The sequence below is a fragment of the Penicillium expansum genome, assembly GCF_000769745.1.
Source record: "Penicillium expansum strain MD-8 chromosome Unknown contig52, whole genome shotgun sequence".
Taxonomy (NCBI): Eukaryota; Fungi; Ascomycota; class Eurotiomycetes; order Eurotiales; family Aspergillaceae; genus Penicillium; species Penicillium expansum.
Window position 1 is genome coordinate 251,403 of NW_015971294.1, and position 18,996 is coordinate 270,398.

The following is an 18,996-nucleotide window of genomic DNA, read 5'->3' on the forward strand; positions in this document are numbered from 1 at the left end:
GATGTATCTCAGTATCTCAGTACAGAGAGCAGGAATCATGGCAAAACTGCCGAGAGAGCAGCACAACTTCAAAATCGAGGTATCACGGGGACTTGAGTTGAGCTAGGCAATGTGAAATCCTGATGAAACCTTACGCCTTTTTGGAAGGGGAAATTGATAAGTCGACTGATCGGCACAATGATATTTCTGGAGGATTTGCACAATATGGTAATGCTCATTCTGACGAGCAGCCTCGAGGACATTTCCGTACTCTCCACCCTGGGCGTTGATATCGGCTCCTTGCTCTAGCAGCATCTGTGCAATCTTGCCGTGTCCTCTAGCACAAGCAGCCTGGAGGGCATTCCCGTAAAGTCCACCTTGGGCGTTGATATTGGCTCCTTGCTCTAGCAGTATCTGTACAATCTTGTTGTGTCCTCCATTAGAAGCAGCCTGGAGGGCATTCCTGTAATGTCCATCCTGGGCCAGGGCGTTGATATCGGCTCCTCGCTCTAGCAGTATCTGTACGATCTTGTCGTGTCCTCTATAACAAGCAGCCTGCAGGGCATTCCCGTAAAGTCCACCTTGGGCGTTGATATCGGCTCCTTGCTCTAGCAGTATCTGTACAATCTTGTCGTGTCCTCCATTAGAAGCAGCCTGGAGGGCATTCCCGTAAAGTCCACCTTGGGCGTTGATATTGGCTCCTTGCTCTAGCAGTATCTGTACAATCTTGTTGTGTCCTCTATTAGAAGCAGCCTGGAGGGCATTCCCGTAAAGTCCACCTTGGGCGTTGATATTGGCTCCTTGCTCTAGCAGTATCTGTACAATCTTGTTGTGTCCTCTATTAGAAGCAGCCTGGAGGGCATTCCTGTAATGTCCATCCTGGGCCAGGGCGTTGATATCGGCTCCTCGCTCTAGCAGTATCTGTACGATCTTGTCGTGTCCTCTATAACAAGCAGCCTGCAGGGCATTCCCGTAAAGTCCACCTTGGGCGTTGATATCGGCTCCTTGCTCTAGCAGTATCTGTACAATCTTGTCGTGTCCTCCATTAGAAGCAGCCTGGAGGGCATTCCCGTAAAGTCCATCCTGAGCGTGGATATCGGCTCCTTGCTCTAGCAGTATCTGTACGGTTTTCTCGTGCCCGTTCAGTGAGGCCCATATGACCGGGTATGTTCCGGTAGTATCTGGTGTATTCAAAGTCCCTTTATCTATAGCAAGTATTGAGCTAACTTGCTGCTCATGACCGTTAAATGCTGCCAGATGCAGAGCACTCATTTGAGGTACTTCCAGGTATGGTGCCACTGCTTTCCACAAGATGGGAAACCATAGTGCAAATCGCTTTCCTCTTGTATCATATAATCGATTCAATAGACCAGCCATTTCTTGGCCTGAAGTGAAAGTCATGTGTCGTACGTGAGAAGCCCAGTGTACGGCTGAATATTCTAAAAAGTTCTGAAAAGCGGGCTGCTCAGCGGTATTGCCTCCCAAGTTCTCCAATAATAGGTATTGCACACATAGCAGGGCCATTTGCTTCTCAATATCATTAAGGGCGGACGAGTACGAAAAGTTGACATCGTCCGAATTTGCCTTTTTGATGAGAAATTCCCTCGCTGTCTGGTGAATGAGGTAGATCTTGGAGTTTTTGACGAAAACAAAAAGCCCGCATAAATGACGGAGCTTCCTCTCTAGCTGTAGTGGATCGATTCTAGCCTGTGCTGCAGGCTGTGGTTGTATATGTGAAGATAGAGCTAAATCCAGCGCTTCAGCCATTTCTGCTATTGTCAAAGGCCGCCGTGCTCCGATAATGATTTGCAAGACCTTTTTCACAATGCTCTTCTGGTTAGGAGGCACTCGACTAAGAATCTTCTGGTATGCCTCGCTGACTGAAGAAGGTATCATTTCGATTGATTCCGAGGTAGGAAAAAGGCTATCCTCGAATGTAGATCGAATGTGATCTATAGCTAAATGTAGCCAAAGATATGTGCGATGTTCCATTTGTAACAGTTGTTGTTCGAGTCGCTGCTGTATATCCCATGATAATGATGCTGTTTCGGCTAGCTCTTTCATTCGTATTTTTATTACCAGATCTATTTCCTTGTTGATTTGATCATTTTCTTCTTCCCCTTTCAGGTGTAGATGTGGGAAAGAATCTATAGTCGCTCGAAAAAGATTCTGGATGTCGATGTAGGGACGACTGGTGACTAAAAATTTCAAAGAGGTATCTTGTGTTGATGAATGTTGCTGGCGGTGGAAGAGCTGGAGCTTCTGAATCAATCGATCCTGATCAATCTCACTGCATTCATCAAGTGCATCAAAAATACATATCGTTTGAGACGATACGTCAGATGATGTTGCCGCTATAAAGATTCGCCATAGCTTATCAACCTCCTGTCGGAGCCCTTTTCCATTTTTTTCCCAGGAGGTTATAGCATAGGATAAGAGATGGGGCCGCTGATCAAAGAGCTGATGCAGTATAGAGCACAAAGCTGTATCAAGACGGTTTTGTTCTTCGTTGTCTTTGAAAAAAAAGAAACACATTGTCACTGCTGGACTTGTAGCTAGCAAGGGATCATCAATGATTGATCTGGCCAGTACAGACTTCCCGCAGCCTGGATCGGCTGAGACCCACAAAAGATCATTGCGCTTGCTATCTGACCAACGAATGTATTCAGAGCTCTGTAACGCCCATTGACAGGTTCCTGCTGCTCGTGTTGGATTGATGTTCTTCTGCTCTATGTAATTTGATATCTTGAAAATTTGGTGACAGCGTTGTTGCTGCTCCGTCAAAGCTCTTGTTTTATGCTCATCTTGGTGTCGCTCTCGTTGTTTGTATGCTCGATCTGAATTCAGGTTGGTACTTTCTAGCACATCTGTATTATCCGGTACGTTATTATATATTTACGCGGTGATGATAAGACTGTTTAGACTGACCAGATAAAATGACACTAATCCTCTCCTCGGCCTCAATTCTGCTTAGAGGTATCCTCTGGAGAAGATCTTTAGCGAATGCAGCTGCGACCATCGCTGCATAACCCTGCCAATTCTTGTTTTTGTGTGAATCCGAGTAGTCACAGATACCCCGGATAACCAAACAAGGAAAAGTGTTCATCAGCCCGGCTGCTTCCATTTCGAAACAGAGAACGTCCTTCTCCGCCGCTAGTGTATCTCGAATCAAAGCATCCTTAATTAGCTGGTTGGCAGAAGCAATTAGACCATAGTGAATTGCAGGATCATCCTCATGTTCAGACCGCTTATGCCGTAGAACCAAGTTTGAGGCATCATTTGCACAGGATGCAGCGCTGCAATCTGATTCATGATTGATAGAGGGCTGGAAGAGCCTATCCGTACTTGATTCTGGACGTTCGTATTCGCTGCGTAACCGAACGTTCGTGTTGAGGATAGTGTTAATGGCCTCTATGAGCTTATGCCCCTTTCTCTTATATTGCGCCTGTATTCCCGTCATCGCAGTGCGAAGTACAGTTGGTGGTTGGTTTAAGAACCGCGTATGCTGAAATCCTTGGCCTTGTATCGACTTGCCAAAGTCGTACTGGAAAATACCACCCTGACCACCACGAGGCGCACTGACCACGACGTCGCCTAGACGAACGTCATGCTTTTCGCTTGGTGCGCCACCACCGATGCCGACCATAAGGCCTATCCTAACATTGTGGAAGGTGCTCAGCATGTTTGTTGCTACATTGGCCGCGGAAGCGGTGCCATATTCGCCGTCAGGCAAGACGGCGATGACAACATTGTGCTCGTGCATCTTGCCTAATGTATAGTCGTTGGTATCATTTGGCGACACAAAGCTGGGTTTGTCGTGCTCCTCATCGAGGAATTCTTGTGCAGCAATGTATTCCACGAGCAAAGCGCAAATCCAGCCCACGGTGTAGTTTGCTGGGTCTGACATGTCTGCGAATCGAGCAAAAAGCGTCGAAGCTTGCTATGTTGCTTGGTTTGACTCTGAGTCAGTGATACGATATGGTACACTTATCGCGTATGGTTCTTTAACAGTGAAAGTGGGAGATGGTTTGAAGGGAAGAGAGAAAAAGCTTACAACCTTGGAAGGTATACATCAGGGAGGCAAAGAGAGGAACCGTCACCAACCCAGAAGGCTCAGCCTCGTGGTGAACACGTAGCGCAGCAGCGGGCGGCAAGATGGAATATGCTATTGGCGGGGTCCCTAGTCTATCTCCACGCAATACAGAAAGCAATACGAGGATATCAGTCCTCGGGCACTCATCTCTGGAGTAATCGATTGCTCTATAATTCACAGCCCGTGAAACAGATAGCTACTGACTACAACCTTGATTCAAGTCTCATTCTCCAAATGTTGATAGTGCTTGAATTTTGTCGGCTATAGAAAATATTATACTCCGTACGGAATACGGAGTACCGAATCCCCATTAAGGCTGAGCATCACCCACCCACTTGAACAGACTCGAACCTCGCTCAGGCCTTTTTACTAATTTACGTGCATCTTTGCTATAGCTAAAATTAAATGATCATGACCTATTAACACCAAGATTGAACGCAATCACATGCCAAGATACTCGACTCCTACTGAACCAAGATTAGCGCCGTCGATGCACCTTCGTCAACAGTTTCTGCATAGAAACTGCATCCTCCCGAATCACACACTGGCATTCCAATTCGGCCTACTTTCAGTCAACTGGAAGTTGATAGATCATTAGAGAACAGACTTTCTTTCTGTTTCTCTTACAAATGAATGAGGGATTTACGTATCTGCAGGGATGGAACAGATTAGACATTTTTACAGTTTGATCTTTACATTGGTACTATTTCAAATAGATAGATCCAATTGATTTGTACAAGATTTAGATTTACATGCTGCTGGGTATACTCCATACTCAGTACGGAGTATACCATTCAACAAATCTGCCCTGTGGGTCAATCTGAGAAATATATGTTTTACATATTTAAACCTCCGTTGAACCTGACCATCTTCAGCCTCACTGTTCTACTCATGTTGATTCATCTTCATTTTCAACCATATCCCGCCCCTATCCTCACTGTTTTACTTCCATTCTCTTCCGAACCTACAGGAAAATGTGCTAAGCAGCTAGACATCGGATATAGATGAGAAATCGATTGATTTGTATGTGTATTTCTCTAATTTCAACATCTAATGAATGCATCTAATACATATCTTCCGCTCCGCTCTACTCTACTCCGAGCCCAGCAGATCAGAAAGCTTATCCAAGTAAGCATGAGGCCTAACCTCGCCAGAAACAAAGTCCTCCTTGGAACAGACACCAGTCAAAACACCCAGCGTACCACCAAGCTTCCCCTCACGTCCAAAGCGAATATCCGTATTCGCACGATCACCAACCATGCAGGCCCGGCTACGATCAAACTTGAACTTGCCCTCGATGGAATCCATCATAGCCTGGCTCGGTTTGCCGAGTGCGATTGGCTCCTTATTCAGCATCATTATCAGCGGCGCGCTCATGGAGCCAGCACCGGGGAACAGAGCCCCGGAGCTCGGCAGGGTGGAGTCGATGTTGGTGGCGAGGAAGACCGCTCCGCGCTTGATGTAGTGGTACGCCAACGCGATCTTGAGGTAGTTCATGTGGAAGTCGAGGCCGACGAGCACGACACCAACTTCGGGGTCTAGAATGGATTCATCGCCCGCCGCAATCTTCTTGTAGTCCTCGGGTGTGACGTCGCGGCGGTATGCAGGGTCTGTGCCGCCAATGAATGAGACGTTCTCGGAGCGGAGCTCTTGCTCAATGCCTGTCTCGCCGATAACGTAGACTTTGCGCTTGTTTTCGGGGAGCTGGAGGATGCGGGAAATGTATATAGAGGAGCTGTATGAGGAGGAGAAGATCTCTTCCTATTTGGTTGTGAGTCACTAGGTCCTGGGTGATCTGAGATAGTAATCGGTAGTAGCACTGACCACTGTACTGGGAATTCCCAAGCCTTCGAGTTTCTTGCGGTAGTCTGCGCGCGACTTGGTGCTGTTATTCGTCACGAAGACCACTTGCTTTCCTGCGGGGATTATCAATCTCCGCTTTTTGCCGACTGAATATTTAATGCGCACCCTTATTTCGGAGAAGCTCAAGTGTTTCCACTGTTCCGGGGAAGAGGTGATCGCCGGACCATAAAACGCCTAAATTATCATCGTCTCAGCAGTTGTTGCGACGCGGTTGGGTCGCTGCGGGGGACCTCCGCGGACGGATCGCCGGGATAGAGCGAGCACGGGGGACAGACCATCACAGTCGAAGAGGAATACCTGTACACAATCCAGTCAGTAAATAGGGCATCTCTGGTAGATCAATGCGATCAAAAACATATGCTTACATCAAATTTGGCCAGGAACTCCTGGAGGCCGGCCTTATCGCCGGTCAGGTAGCGGGGCGCGACTTGCGAGGATTCTTGCGTCATGGTACCGATAGGATCAAGAATGTACAGGTAGAGTACAGTAAAAACAAAGATCACGAAGGTAATAAAGGGAAGAGGTCAGACTTGAAGTAGATCGGAGCAATGACAAGAGCCCGTACCACCCGAAGCGAATCTCCGGTGAATCGCGGGGCTCTTTATATTTCTTGGCATTCGATGGTCAACTATCTACAACATGCAACAAACAACATACAACTTAGTATCTACTGATTTTCTGCACAACGTGATCATTCTGAACTTTCTCCTCTGTTGCACCACACCCGTCATTTATCTCACCCCTTTTCCAGAGTCGATGCTGCCCAATTTCCGCCAAACTCACACCTTGTGCGCGCAGTCTCTCCAAATGTAGAGCAGTCTCGGCTTCTTTGTCTCGCTCTTCCTGGGACATCTCAGATCCCCAGAAGACAAAAAATAGCATGAATGTTCAGGCCGCTCCATGAAGATTCCGATGATCTTGCTATAACCTGACCGTACCTTGTTATTGGGCCCGGGTGGTAACAGAAATCGCTCGCTGACGATAGATTGGATTGGGGAAGACACGGGGGCTCAAAGCTAGTAGGTCAGTTCGATAACGAGGGAGCGAATTGCGACTGGGGAAAGCTCGAAGAGGTAAATTGGCATCGGGCGCCAGGCATAACCAAGAAAAAATTGCCCAAAAGACGCACAGGCTACAAGCGACACATTTCGTGGGAGGCTGTATGCAGGGATAAGGACGTCTCCCAGCACACAAGATATGATCAAGGTAATTGGAACATCTACCGAATTACAATTGTGCATTCGCCGATCAAGGCGCCTATCTGACCCACGACAGTAATAAGTGTGGTTTGAGTGGCGTCCATTCCAACCTAGTCCTTGAGCAAGGTTGAGTAAAAGTATTGACCCCCATGGCAGCACATGCCGAAACCTGTCATCAGCACAATCAGGTAGATTAATAGCACCCGATTGTCATGAAAGGCCTGACCTGTGTCGCAAAGAAATACGCGCAATCCCATTACATGTACTTTGTTTCCACTCGATTTCGCTCTTGCCTTTTGCTCCGTCTTCATCACCTGCAAATGGCTCGTCTCTGGGAAATAAGATGATCAACACTGGAGGACCTGCACCCAACCAAAACAAATTCATCTACCCGTAGACTTTTATCGGGACAATGGCTCTGTAGAAGGCTGCGGCAAAAAGATACCCTGCCACATTTCTGATTTCGAAAAACCGGAGGACCAATCCGTAGGCTGCATATGGTAGACTCTAGCGACTGGGAGATTTCAGTAATCGCCAGAGATACTGTGAACATGAGCCATTAATGTGGGGTCAGCTCGCGCACGACGGCGAATGGATTCTCAAGTTTGCTCTACGCTTCGGTAAGCGGTCTGCTCGTCGACTCCAGTTGATGTGCCAGAACGAGTTACCTTAGGTAGACTAAAGATCGACGTGCGTGTTACAAAGTAGCTGAGTATATGGTCAGAAAGCCACTGAATCAAAGATGGTAAAATCCGGGGTAAATTAAGATGTGGGGTTAGTTCGGCTGCCAGGAGTTCAGGTAGCAATCTACAAAATATAAATATCTAGAGATTGCTCATCAGTTCGCATGATATTATTGAACAGTGAAAAACTAAAAATTACTTCGCAAGACTCTTAACCCTCGCATTTGATGATTTGTGAAATATTCATATTCAAATCCCAATGAGTCCTACCCGCCTTCTCCATATCTTCATCCTTCTTCATTCGCTGAGCTTATTCTTCTCATCCTCCTTTTCTGACTCGTCCCTGTATTAAGGTCTATGAGCATGAGTTTAACATTGATATCTACCATACCGACAATCGGATCTCTTTGAGATTTAGTGTATTTTCGCCTTCGATTCGTATGTCTAATTGCGTCACAATTAGATACTATGAATCGTACACTAATCTATTTTGGGCAGCGGCCTGGCCACAAAGCTGCATTATACGTCCAGGCTTTGGGGAAATTCTTTTTCTCTGCCATGTCACATTCTTTCTGCTCCATATTTGAGTCACTTTACTTATTCTGTTGAAGAATCATATTTCATAACGAGTCTGTCCTATCACAGAGGTACGTACCACTGAGTGTTTCTCGCCTGATTCTTATACTAACCTTGGAAGGTCTACAGTAGGATCATGGGATTCTCTAACAGGCCTAAAAATACGACCTTTCAATTCGCAAATGATGATCATACCATTCTGCAATATGGGTCAGATTTCATCGTCCGATGTAAACTCACCAAGTTATTTCTTGCCGAGCACGCTCTACGCGAGCTAACGCAGCGTGAGGAGACATTGCACCATAGGGCTATAGCTCTACAAAAGGCCATGGCCATCGAGTCCAATGGGGCCCAGCTTGAAAAGGCAGACAAACAGCTTGAAGAGGCGCAAGCACAATATCCAAGAAAGGAGTACGCCCTTTACCGAGCAATATCTGTGCTTAGATTGGACCTCAAAGATGCTTATCATAGCGTAAGGCGTGATTCCAGATGGTTTATGCGCGAAGAAATGGTTCAGGATTGTTCGGATCGAGGCGGATGTTGTAGCCGGGGTTGTGGATGCTGCGAACAGAGGCATCTATCTAAACGGAAGAAAGGCATAGGTCATTGCACTATAGAGTGTTGGTGTTGTATCGGCTTTCGAGGCTTCGAGCTTCCGGAGGAAGAAAAAGAGGAGATAAGCAAAGATTTTGAAACTAGGGTTAAACAGTGGGATTCGGGCTACGCCATACATTTGGCAAATTGCTTTTTTTGCCCATTAGAGCGCCAGGAGCTTTCAAACCCAGAATCCCAGTGGCAAAAGATTCTTAGGGGTTTCACTAGGAAAGACTCGTGAAAACGTCCTGCTCTACTTTGCTTGAGAATTATTGCTAATATAATGGATTCCTTTTGCCACGCAAATACGATCTGTAGCATTTCAAGAGTAAAAGACTTTAGGTAGCGCCCAACTATATGTAGATGTGCTGCCTGGATATAGTAATAAAGACTGCTGGGGGCCCCGGGGAGTAGGTGGTGGCTGCGAGATGGGGCGACAAACTCCACCCAAATAGACTTGTAGTCCGTCGCCTTCGTGAGGGGGAGGTTCACGTTTGTCGACTCGGCCGATGAGTCGCACAGGATGGTAAGAGGGGGACGGGCGGGCTTATTCTCCTCCACCTTACGCTGCTCCCCGCACTCTCCACCCTCTTGGGAAGACTGTACGACGACTTGGCCTTCTTGCCTGGGCGAGGCAGGGTTGTTGCTGGCGGGGTCCTGGGGCGGGGAGTTGGCATTGCGGGCTGGAGACAGGCAATATCAGTTAGCATATGTATCTTTTTCAAGACCTCTTCCCACAAGCGCTTCTCGGGTCACTCACTCCCATTTTCCCAAAACTGCCACCAACGGCGCTGGCGGCTCTCTTTCTCTTCCTTGAGCTGGAGGTATTCCTGCGAGATCACCTTCTGTGGGTGATTCAGGAAGGCTTGCCGGGCATTAAACCTAGGCATGTATCTATTAGCACGACGGACCCAGAAAGAGAGAACAAAGCAGACTTTGCATACCGGACAACGCAAATCCCAACAAAAGAGTCACAAGCCCACCTAGGTCACAAAGGTTGCCAACGAGGGGGGATATCCAGGCATTGGAGGATTTGGGAAGCTCCGGGCATTTGGTGGTGGTGGTGGTGGTGGTGGTAGGATAGTTTGGAAAGATGTATCCGAAGCCATTTTAGTGCAAAATATTTTATCTCCAGTGTTAGTCTCTGCCGTTTAGCAATGACAGACGGGTCGTTGTTTGATAGCGGGCCTTGTTTCAGTCTCACATTCACATTATATGGTCTGTGAGACGTCGATCTAGAATATGCATAAAAGATGAATGGCGACAGAAGATGGGACTGTTTTCATTTTGCGTTGGAAGGCGTTGGCTTTTGAGGCTGCCGTTCCTTCCTCATCCTCTTCGAACTTCAACTTCCTGCTGAAAGCGGCCCAATGCTGGCATAAAGGATGTTATGTAAGAAAGTACGGCTCCAGGAGTATTGCGGTACATAGCGATCACTGGCCAATTTGATCCTACTGGCAGTTACATTCATGGATAGATATTATATTGTATATGGGAACAGTTATTTGGTAGGAATTTTGCCCTAGTTTGCGGCTCATTATTTTAGACAGACTTCGATACGCATCCAAGTTGACGCGTAAAAAGACACTTAAAAAGACATCTGAAATATCATCTCAAGGGATGTCAAAAAGACAAAAAGAAAAATCCAATCGTGCTGGAATCTTGGGGGACACCTTCCAAGGTTAAAGCACGTAATATGATGAGCAAACAGCCATTCCTCTCTCAAGAAAATTAGAAAGAGACAAGGCGAAGAGACCATTCTTTAACAAACCACACGGAAGGAAACATGGCATTTATTCCAAGCATATCGATTTCCACAGCAATAGAGTGCCAGGAATAGGTGAATCATTGCCAGTGCAAAGAGAAAGAGCCCAATCAGGTATCATTCATGTCGGATAATTTAGAGGGCTAAGAGACCGTCACTGACAATATCCCGTCCTGGGTGGTGATAACGCCACCAATTGGAAGATTGATATAGAATAATACGTTATAAAATCAACTTGAGAATAAAGGGGGATCGGGAAGGAGGCAAATCAAAATTACACGGAACCATTGCCCCAGATGATGCAAAGTCCGTTAGTGCCCCTGCAATTAACAGTCCGAAGACAAGGCCGAGCCGAGCAAATAATAAATCGGCATAGCAGCCCGGGAATAAGTACAAGGATGATAAGTTACTAAGCTTCGGCTATTTATTGAACTCTAGGTGAAAGCCAAAGTCCCCCATAAGCTAGCGAGCAGGCGTATCTCTGTTGCTGTATGTTTGTTTGTTTCTTTTTTTCTTTTAATTTCCTTGAAGCTCGCGATGATCAAAATTGATTGGTAGCCATATGTACAGCTCTACTTTATATTCCTTGCCCTCTGTGTCACTTGGGTACAACTTAAGTGCTTCCCACATGGAGTGCATGGGAGTACACCTTCAGTATATACCAAAGATTCTCTTCCAAACCAGTGGCTTCTCACCTCTTTGCACCCTCCATTTATTTGTTGAAATGAGAATCTCAGGAGAACCTCGCAAAAAGAAGCCCCACTTCATAGCAAATTCCTCTGTGACCTCCCAATTCTCCGGACAAGACGGTACTCCCCAAACGAGTAACCTAGCATTACTAGTGCGGGTGTCCCAAAACGCCGTAAGGTCATGACATAATTCATCATCATCAAGATTATCTCCGGCTCGAATGAGGTTGTCACGAAACTGAGGAAATGGAAAAATATCAAGCCATGGATGATGTGGCGTTGATCGTTGTAGGTATGTGGGGCGTAGAGTTGATGGGATATTGACCTCAGAAAGCCGAGGACCTTGTATACTGAATATTGAAATGGGTTCATCTTGACAAAGCCACTCCGCTGTCATCCCCACAGCCATGACATTATCGTAGGCTGCCCGAAGGACATTTAGTCTGCTTAGGCTGATCAAAAGATCCGTCTTTGGCGAGCCTTCCCAATAACTATCCAGGGCTCTTTTTTCGAACTCATCCATGAGACTGTGTATGTTCGGAGGGGCAAATGTACACTGCGAGTGTTGTGCCTCACATAATGTGCATATAATTGGATTTAGTCGTGATTTGGCCCCGCTCTTCACTAGTGCGAGGGTAGAAGCATCTCCAGTTTGAGGGACTTGTGGTGCTTCATTTGTTTGCTTTTCTCTTTGAGCACGCGCCTCGAGACGTGCTCCTGGATTCAAAAGAAAGGACCGTGTTAGCTAGGTACGATCGATATCGATCATGTCATAGATGGGCGAAGATCTTACGGTAGGCTCTTTGATTTAAACGGTTCTGTATTCTCCGCCGTAAAGCCGCGCTAGTAACCCCCGTCAAATCGTCATCGGGAGAATAAGAGCTCGTTGGGGCGTTTGGGACTGGGGTGTTTGATGACATTGGGATTTCTAAATGACGGGGATGCAAGGAGATTAGCACCGTTGGGACCGAAAAGTCGAGTGCAACGCGATTAGTAAAGAAGACGGTGACCTAGGAAGGGTCCACGAGTATCAATTGTCTGGTTCTCGATTTTTAGTGTCCAATAGTATCCCACGGATAACTACCATCGTCCAATGAACATCCCCGTAGGCTCAGATCCCCATATATTACCCTTTCTTTGGTAACCTTGAAATGGAGTCTGCTTATGTCTTGACGTTCATTGGTCAAATATACCTGTGGACCGTCCGAAGATTAGTCTGCTTACATATAGGCTCTCATTGGCCACATGCTTTGTTGGATGCTCCACACTTGGTCCACATTGCTATACAACACACTCCGTACAACACACAGTATCCGAATTGATGTATATCCGATTCGAGACAGAACCTGCGACTAACCGTGGAAATCTCTGGGGCCGTTTGAATACATGCAGTTGTGGGGTTTTATTCTGGACGTATTACAATTCCTGATATTTCGCATGACTTGATTATATTTCGAGTTGGCTAGAACTAAGAAACACTATCACCTGCCACTTATTTACGAAAGAGCCTTGAGCAAGGTCTCGCCAATTACAGACCCGCTCGGTGGGTTTTGGCCCGTTATCAACTTTCCGTCTTTGCCGCTAACGACCACCTTCACACCGAATAAACCATCGGCGCTCTCATACTTTGCTCCTCGGTTTCGCAGCTCGGATTCCAAAAGGAATGGCATATCGTTGGTGAACTGCATAGCCTCTTCCTCTGCATTGGAGAGTCCAGTAACCGTCTGGTCGGAAACGAGATATGTCCCATCGGACAGCTTGACATTCACAAGAGCAGCTGGTCCATGGCATAGGGCTGAAACAACCTTGCCAGACTCGTAGAATTCACGAATCAAAGACTGGGAGACCGGGTCGTTTGCAAGGTCGAACATTGCTATGAATCGTATGTTAGAGCCTAATTTGGTGCAATGTATTTCAGATTTCAGGTAAGGGTGCCAACTCACGGCCATGTCCACCAACGTAAAAGATTCCGGCAAACTCAGCCGATCTTCCGAGCAACGAAGACAATTTCACAGTTTCCACCCAGACATTCTTATGTTCCTTCAAGAATGCCTGGCACTCTGCGTCGTCTTTGGTGGATTCAATGGAGTAAGGATCCAACGGGGCCTCCCCGCCAGCTGGAGAGGCAACGACGATGTTGAAACGCGGTGCTAGCTTGTTGTAAGGATGGACAAGCTCCGGTAGATACCAGCCAGTAGGGGTCCCCCGACTAGGCAAAATCGCCTGAGACGTGAGAACGAATAGGAAGTTGGGCTTTTCGGACATATTGACAAGAACTTTGAATGATGGGAAGAAGATGTGATTGAGAATGCACCGGAGTAGTGCGATAGCAAAATAATTTATTGTACTCACAGGTTTCGTAGTCGCCTACTAGCACTGGCCCTTTAATAGTTTGAAGACCAGACGACTGTCGTGTCGGAAATCCCCGAAGAGGCAAGACTTGCGCGATTTTACAAAAAGAACTTGATCTTACAAATCTCTGGAAACTAGAGTTTTGACGGAGTTGTGATAAGTCCGTTGCAAATACCCAATCCATTCAAGCGGAACGAAAAACCAATATACTCGAGTACACTTCCTAGATCATCTTGCTTACATTCTCGCCCCCACTGAGTGGAGCCCCATCCAGCGGACCTACATCCTTAAGTCCTATATGCCCATTGAACCCTAGATCATCAGATCGTTTGTAAGCATTGAGGTAACCAAACCTTGAAGGAAGTTTCTAGCACAACCAGCAGCCTTTTGAGAATTGTAGGATATAAGTACTGGAGTCCGGTCTTCCTTCCTTGTCAACACACACCTCACCTTAAGTTGATCTTCCATACTCCTCTCTCGATAACGACCCGGCACCATGGCTTTCACTATTACTGTCCTCTTCCCCAACGTCCCTGATGCCAAGTACGACATAGACTACTACACGGCGCATCATATGCCTCTAATCAAACAACACTGGACGAAGTACGGGGTGCAAGATTGGTCCGTAACCACTTTTGCCCCCGGTCCCGATGGGGCACAACCTCCTTACACATTTGGAAGTGTTGTTGTTTGGGAAAACAAGGAAGGTGTTGACAAGGCATTCGCAAGCCCCGAAGTGGCTGAGGTCATGGGCGATGTTCCGAATTTCAGCAACAAGGAGCCGGTGTTCTTGTTTGGTTCGCAAATCGAGGCACCGAAATAGATGCCTTGGGATAGTATATGCCTAGTGCTTCAAATCAGGTATGTGCATGGTCATCTTGCTTTTCGGTCATTGTGTATTTAACTTGCCACCGGCCAATGCGAATGTCTCTAATGTGAGGTATAGGGATACATTGGGGGTCTCGTGTCGTCTATCCGGAGGAAAAGCGAGGGAAACGTGAATTTTTTGGTATTCTTGACCTTTACCAGACTGAAGTACAGATCTACATGTATCTTTCTTTCTAACTATGAAATCGATATATTCTACAGTCCACCTGCAAGCAATTCGTACGTGGTTTTAACTCTTGTCTGGTTATACAAATTTATACAAACCAAAAAAAATCCGCGGGTAGATAACTCAACTGGCACAGAAAGATGAAATTCGTTACTACCTTCACCTAAGCCTATAGTAAAGTTGTATTCCAAAAAGGCAAGGTAGCAGGAGAGATAGTAGACCCCACATCCCATGTTATTTCCTCTTGGTAATTACAACAATTTGAAATACCCTCTGCACAATCCTGTTGATGTAAACACACCTGTAGGATCAACCATTTTCTGGATATCCCGCAGTCGCTGGAGGTTCTTCTCTCCATATCCGGAAAATGGATCTTGATCTTTACTAGCGTAGTTGATATAAAGCCAAGGGTGGTCTTTCCCCGACTTGTGGATGAAGGTAGTGGCCCTTTCTACCCATCGGCTGACGAATGTGTTCATTGCATTGTCATCGGCAGAGTTCTCCCAGAGAACAGTTAGTAGGGCAACTAAGGCGGTCAAAAACCAATATACAGCATATTTATTAGAATCTTGTACACGTACCGGTGAGAGGGCCATCAGCATTGATCCCTGCAGCATTCCCGCTGCGTTGTCTCCCAGCATGGATGGCAGCTTCATAGAGTGGCTGCAGGATCAAGTTGGGAAAGAATCCTGCAGTCCTTTTGAACGACTCGATCTCTTCCATCATGATTTCTTGCATCTGTTTATCAAGCTCCAATGATGAGTAGTACGTCATAGTGGCAAACAGGTTGCTGTATCACTTAGCGTTCGTCAAATTATCAATTGGGGGAGTTCGTTGATGATCTTACCGACCTCCCGGAGGAGTTGCCGACGCGACCTCCTTTGAGAATTCACTTGCCCGATCGAGCCGAACCGTATCAGTCTCGAATGCGATACGTTTTAGCTCTGCAAACGGAGGAGGGTTCAGAATGGGATGGGAATACTCCGGGGTAAAGGACAAAGTGTAATGGTCAGTACTTTGATTATAACCGAAGCCATGGTAGAAGGACATGGCTGTGTCGTTTTTCCATTGTGTCGTAAGCCTGTATGCCTGGTCTAGAATGACATCTCTTTTATCTATTGTGTAGGTCCTGTCTCCGGCGTGGATTTGACCTTGGGACACAGCTCTGACGGTAAAATGAGTCACAATGCCGAAGTTATTCATACCCCCGCGGAGGGCAAAATAGAGATCGGGATGAGCGTCCTCGTTCACTGCCACTACCGTAGCGTTAGGCAGGACAAGCTTCGCCATATTATAGTCAGTAACACGATGCATACCATGGGTCAGAGTGTAAAGGGGGGAAGGGTGCTCTCTCTACCTCGTACTCAAACACGTTATCCATAGCTAGTCCATATCTCGGGGAGAGATGGGATAAACCCCCGCCGAGGGTATATCCACCAAGACCGACTGTGGCGGCTCTACCTCCGACTATCGTCATGTTATACGGGTCAAGGGCTTCGTAAACGCTGTGTAGTATATGCCCGCTGCCCACTTTCACGGTTTTCCGATCTGGTGAAACGCGGATGGATCTCATTCTCTGCATATCGATAGTCACTCCTCCAACGGACACCGAGTCGTCCGGATAACGTGCATGACCTCCCCCTTTGACGGCAAAGTGGCACGATTCCTCGATCACGATTCCCATCACTCGGGACACCTCGTCGGTAGATACAGGAACAACACGACAGGCTGACTGGACAGCCTGCTGCTTGGCATCCCAGACCGTGAGGTTCCCATTTCCCGGGTTGGTTGTTGCAGAGTTGAAGTCATTGGCAATACGAGAGCACTGGAAAGGGTATTAGAGGATTCGAATCGGAATATGGTGCATCGAAGACATACGGCACGTCGACATGCCGACGTTACAGAGATGTCCTCACTCCTAACTTTGCTTGCTTCGACGAAGAGAGCGGGAACGCAGGCAAATAAAGTGACAAGATTGAGCTTCATCTTTACGATTTTGGCTAGCTCTCTCTTTTTGACTCTGGTTTGCCAGGGACTGATTGCGCCCATGCCTAGTATTTATTCTTTTTCTATCGTCCAGGGGTCTGCGATTTGCCCTTCTGAGGCCCAGTACCTCGATTTTCGCATGCCAATTGATCTACTTTGGCTTCCTGTAGAGTAAGCAAAGCAATCCACCGACACCAACGCGACATGGGCTCCCCACTGTAATCAACTCGCATCGATCTAACCACACTCAGGCCTTGGCACTGGTCAATGCAAGGGTCCTTTTGGTCAACATTTACATCCTGAGGGTATACAGCTCAAGACGATATTGGTTGATTTCACCAAGTTCAATATATGCCTAATTGCTAATTGTATGGCGCATATAGAACCAAATGTCAATTAATTGTGTACTCGAAATACTTGGGATATCAAGATTTTAGCTAGGCGCCATGACCTTTCCTCCCCTCGATACCATATCGCTCAGCGGATGATCGCTCATTTGAGATGCTCGGAGACCTGTCTCCGAGTGAAACAAAATGCATTCTTATAGATTTTGGTGTACGATCCTTGATTGGCGGATTTAGGTAGTTCTTAGTTTCCAAGGTTGCGGATCGACGTCGGGAGACCCACATGTCCCGGGATCATCACGGAGATGTCCTTATCTCCATCAGAATATCTGACCTGGGATTACATATGCATGTACCTAGATAGGTACATACATGGGTATCAATCTGTGATGCTGTTGTCCCGATATCCCGTCCCTGAGAAACTTGAAGTCTCTGGGTTTTCAGGGTGTGTGTACTTCGATGTACTCTATACTCCACCCCCTACTTCCTAGCCTCCACTACGTCAGCTTGCTATTGAAACATTGGATACTGATGATGACCGTTTACATAGGGTGCGTAGGTTCTATATGGAATTACGGCCCTTTAAAACCGAGGGAGAAATACATATGCCAAGAAGTGCTGTTTGTAACACATGGCTCTGAGGCATAAATTTTGGAAGGAGCAACCTGGATCAGGATTGGCGCATACCAACCCCAAATATTTGACTTTAGCTAGTCCCCAATTGAGAAGAATCCGGGGGTCGACCCACTGAACTCTTCACCTCGGAAGTATTGAAATTCAGATGCTTAGTGACCAATGGGTAACAATGAATGGCAAGAGGTCTCTGTGATGCCTCCTAAGTACCGCCCGAGGCTTTTACATGTCAAATACAGATCCTTGTTGTAGCGCATAAATCTGATGATTTGTCGTTTATAGATTTCGATAATATGACCGCAAAGAAGACCCTCAAGATATTGACAGGAAGATTATGGGAGGAGGCAGTCACTTGATTATTCTCCGCACAGCGTTGGTACACAAGTATTATTCCCTAGGCGTCATATTCGGTCTACATCTACTTGCTAACCAGCAAACCTAGCCCAAGTCCACCGGGTTCGTTGGGGTAAGAATAAATCTGTTATGATCAACTCTTCCAAAGGTATAGTAGTATGCAAACATCTCGAAGTTCAGTCTAAATTTGATATCAGAACACGATACACATGAGGTCATGCTAAAATGTCATTTTCGCTGTCTTCCTAGACATTTTCATTCCCTGCTGGCATTGCATATAGTATGATGCAAGAAGAGTAAAAACAATTAACTCCAAACCAAAAAATACCGTGAAAAGTACAATTTGTACAAGACATCTTTTGCATATCCAGCCCATGATAACGACTAGTTCCGCACATGCAAGTACCCATATACATACATATAGGCATAGCGAAACGCAACTGGATTAGCGCAGAACCATTCACAACAAAGTTCAGCCCAAAGCATATAGCCACATATGTATGACACGACATAAATATAAGGTTCAATACTCAATCTAAGCCAAGCAAACATGAAGCAAACATACCCGAGGCAAATCTAGATCTTCGTAGAATTATGACCCATCACCGCGGCGATGACACCTCACTAATGACGCAGAACACACCGCATTAGCGCATTAGCGCACCAACATACTCACATATCCATCTTCCACATGGAGCGAAGTACATCAATTCCGAAAAGTCGGTGACAACTATCATCAAAATGAGGGGTTATTCTAAAGCCAAGCAAGACTCCCAAAACCTGATTCCCGTCCTGCACAACCACAGACCATCATCAATGAACAGCTCATCTA

The 18,996-nt window shown here is 46.5% G+C and overlaps 7 protein-coding genes across 7 annotated transcripts; 1 reads left to right on the forward strand and 6 right to left on the reverse strand.

The window, feature by feature from the left end:
• Positions 1-102: 102 nt before the first annotated feature.
• On the reverse strand, positions 103-1,875 carry PEX2_020310 (ankyrin repeat domain-containing protein; the record flags this gene model as incomplete). Its single annotated transcript, XM_016739306.1, has 1 exon — positions 103-1,875. One exon carries the CDS (start codon positions 1,873-1,875, stop codon positions 103-105), a length of 1,773 nt encoding a protein of 590 aa, XP_016599245.1.
• A 991-nt stretch (positions 1,876-2,866) lies between these two features.
• Positions 2,867-3,886, reverse strand: PEX2_020320 (uncharacterized protein; the record flags this gene model as incomplete). Its single annotated transcript, XM_016739307.1, has 1 exon — positions 2,867-3,886. One exon carries the CDS (start codon positions 3,884-3,886, stop codon positions 2,867-2,869), a length of 1,020 nt encoding a protein of 339 aa, XP_016599246.1.
• A 1,278-nt stretch (positions 3,887-5,164) lies between these two features.
• Positions 5,165-6,384, reverse strand: PEX2_020330 (uncharacterized protein; the record flags this gene model as incomplete). Its single annotated transcript, XM_016739308.1, has 5 exons — positions 5,165-5,833; positions 5,897-5,988; positions 6,041-6,109; positions 6,166-6,232; positions 6,301-6,384. 5 exons carry the CDS (start codon positions 6,382-6,384, stop codon positions 5,165-5,167), a joined length of 981 nt encoding a protein of 326 aa, XP_016599247.1.
• A 2,503-nt stretch (positions 6,385-8,887) lies between these two features.
• On the reverse strand, positions 8,888-9,877 carry PEX2_020340 (uncharacterized protein; the record flags this gene model as incomplete). Its single annotated transcript, XM_016739309.1, has 3 exons — positions 8,888-8,954; positions 9,430-9,670; positions 9,748-9,877. The coding sequence occupies 3 exons, from the start codon at positions 9,875-9,877 to the stop codon at positions 8,888-8,890; spliced, it is 438 nt and encodes a 145-aa protein (XP_016599248.1).
• A 3,060-nt stretch (positions 9,878-12,937) lies between these two features.
• On the reverse strand, positions 12,938-13,706 carry PEX2_020350 (type 1 glutamine amidotransferase domain-containing protein; the record flags this gene model as incomplete). Its single annotated transcript, XM_016739310.1, has 2 exons — positions 12,938-13,314; positions 13,385-13,706. The coding sequence occupies 2 exons, from the start codon at positions 13,704-13,706 to the stop codon at positions 12,938-12,940; spliced, it is 699 nt and encodes a 232-aa protein (XP_016599249.1).
• Positions 13,707-14,289: 583 nt separating this feature from the next.
• PEX2_020360 (Dimeric alpha-beta barrel) lies at positions 14,290-14,616 on the forward strand (the record flags this gene model as incomplete). The annotated part of the gene is made up of 1 exon (XM_016739311.1): positions 14,290-14,616. One exon carries the CDS (start codon positions 14,290-14,292, stop codon positions 14,614-14,616), a length of 327 nt encoding a protein of 108 aa, XP_016599250.1.
• A 482-nt stretch (positions 14,617-15,098) lies between these two features.
• Positions 15,099-16,833, reverse strand: PEX2_020370 (FAD-dependent oxidoreductase; the record flags this gene model as incomplete). The annotated part of the gene is made up of 5 exons (XM_016739312.1): positions 15,099-15,373; positions 15,429-15,637; positions 15,695-16,128; positions 16,205-16,672; positions 16,726-16,833. The coding sequence occupies 5 exons, from the start codon at positions 16,831-16,833 to the stop codon at positions 15,099-15,101; spliced, it is 1,494 nt and encodes a 497-aa protein (XP_016599251.1).
• Positions 16,834-18,996: the final 2,163 nt, after the last annotated feature.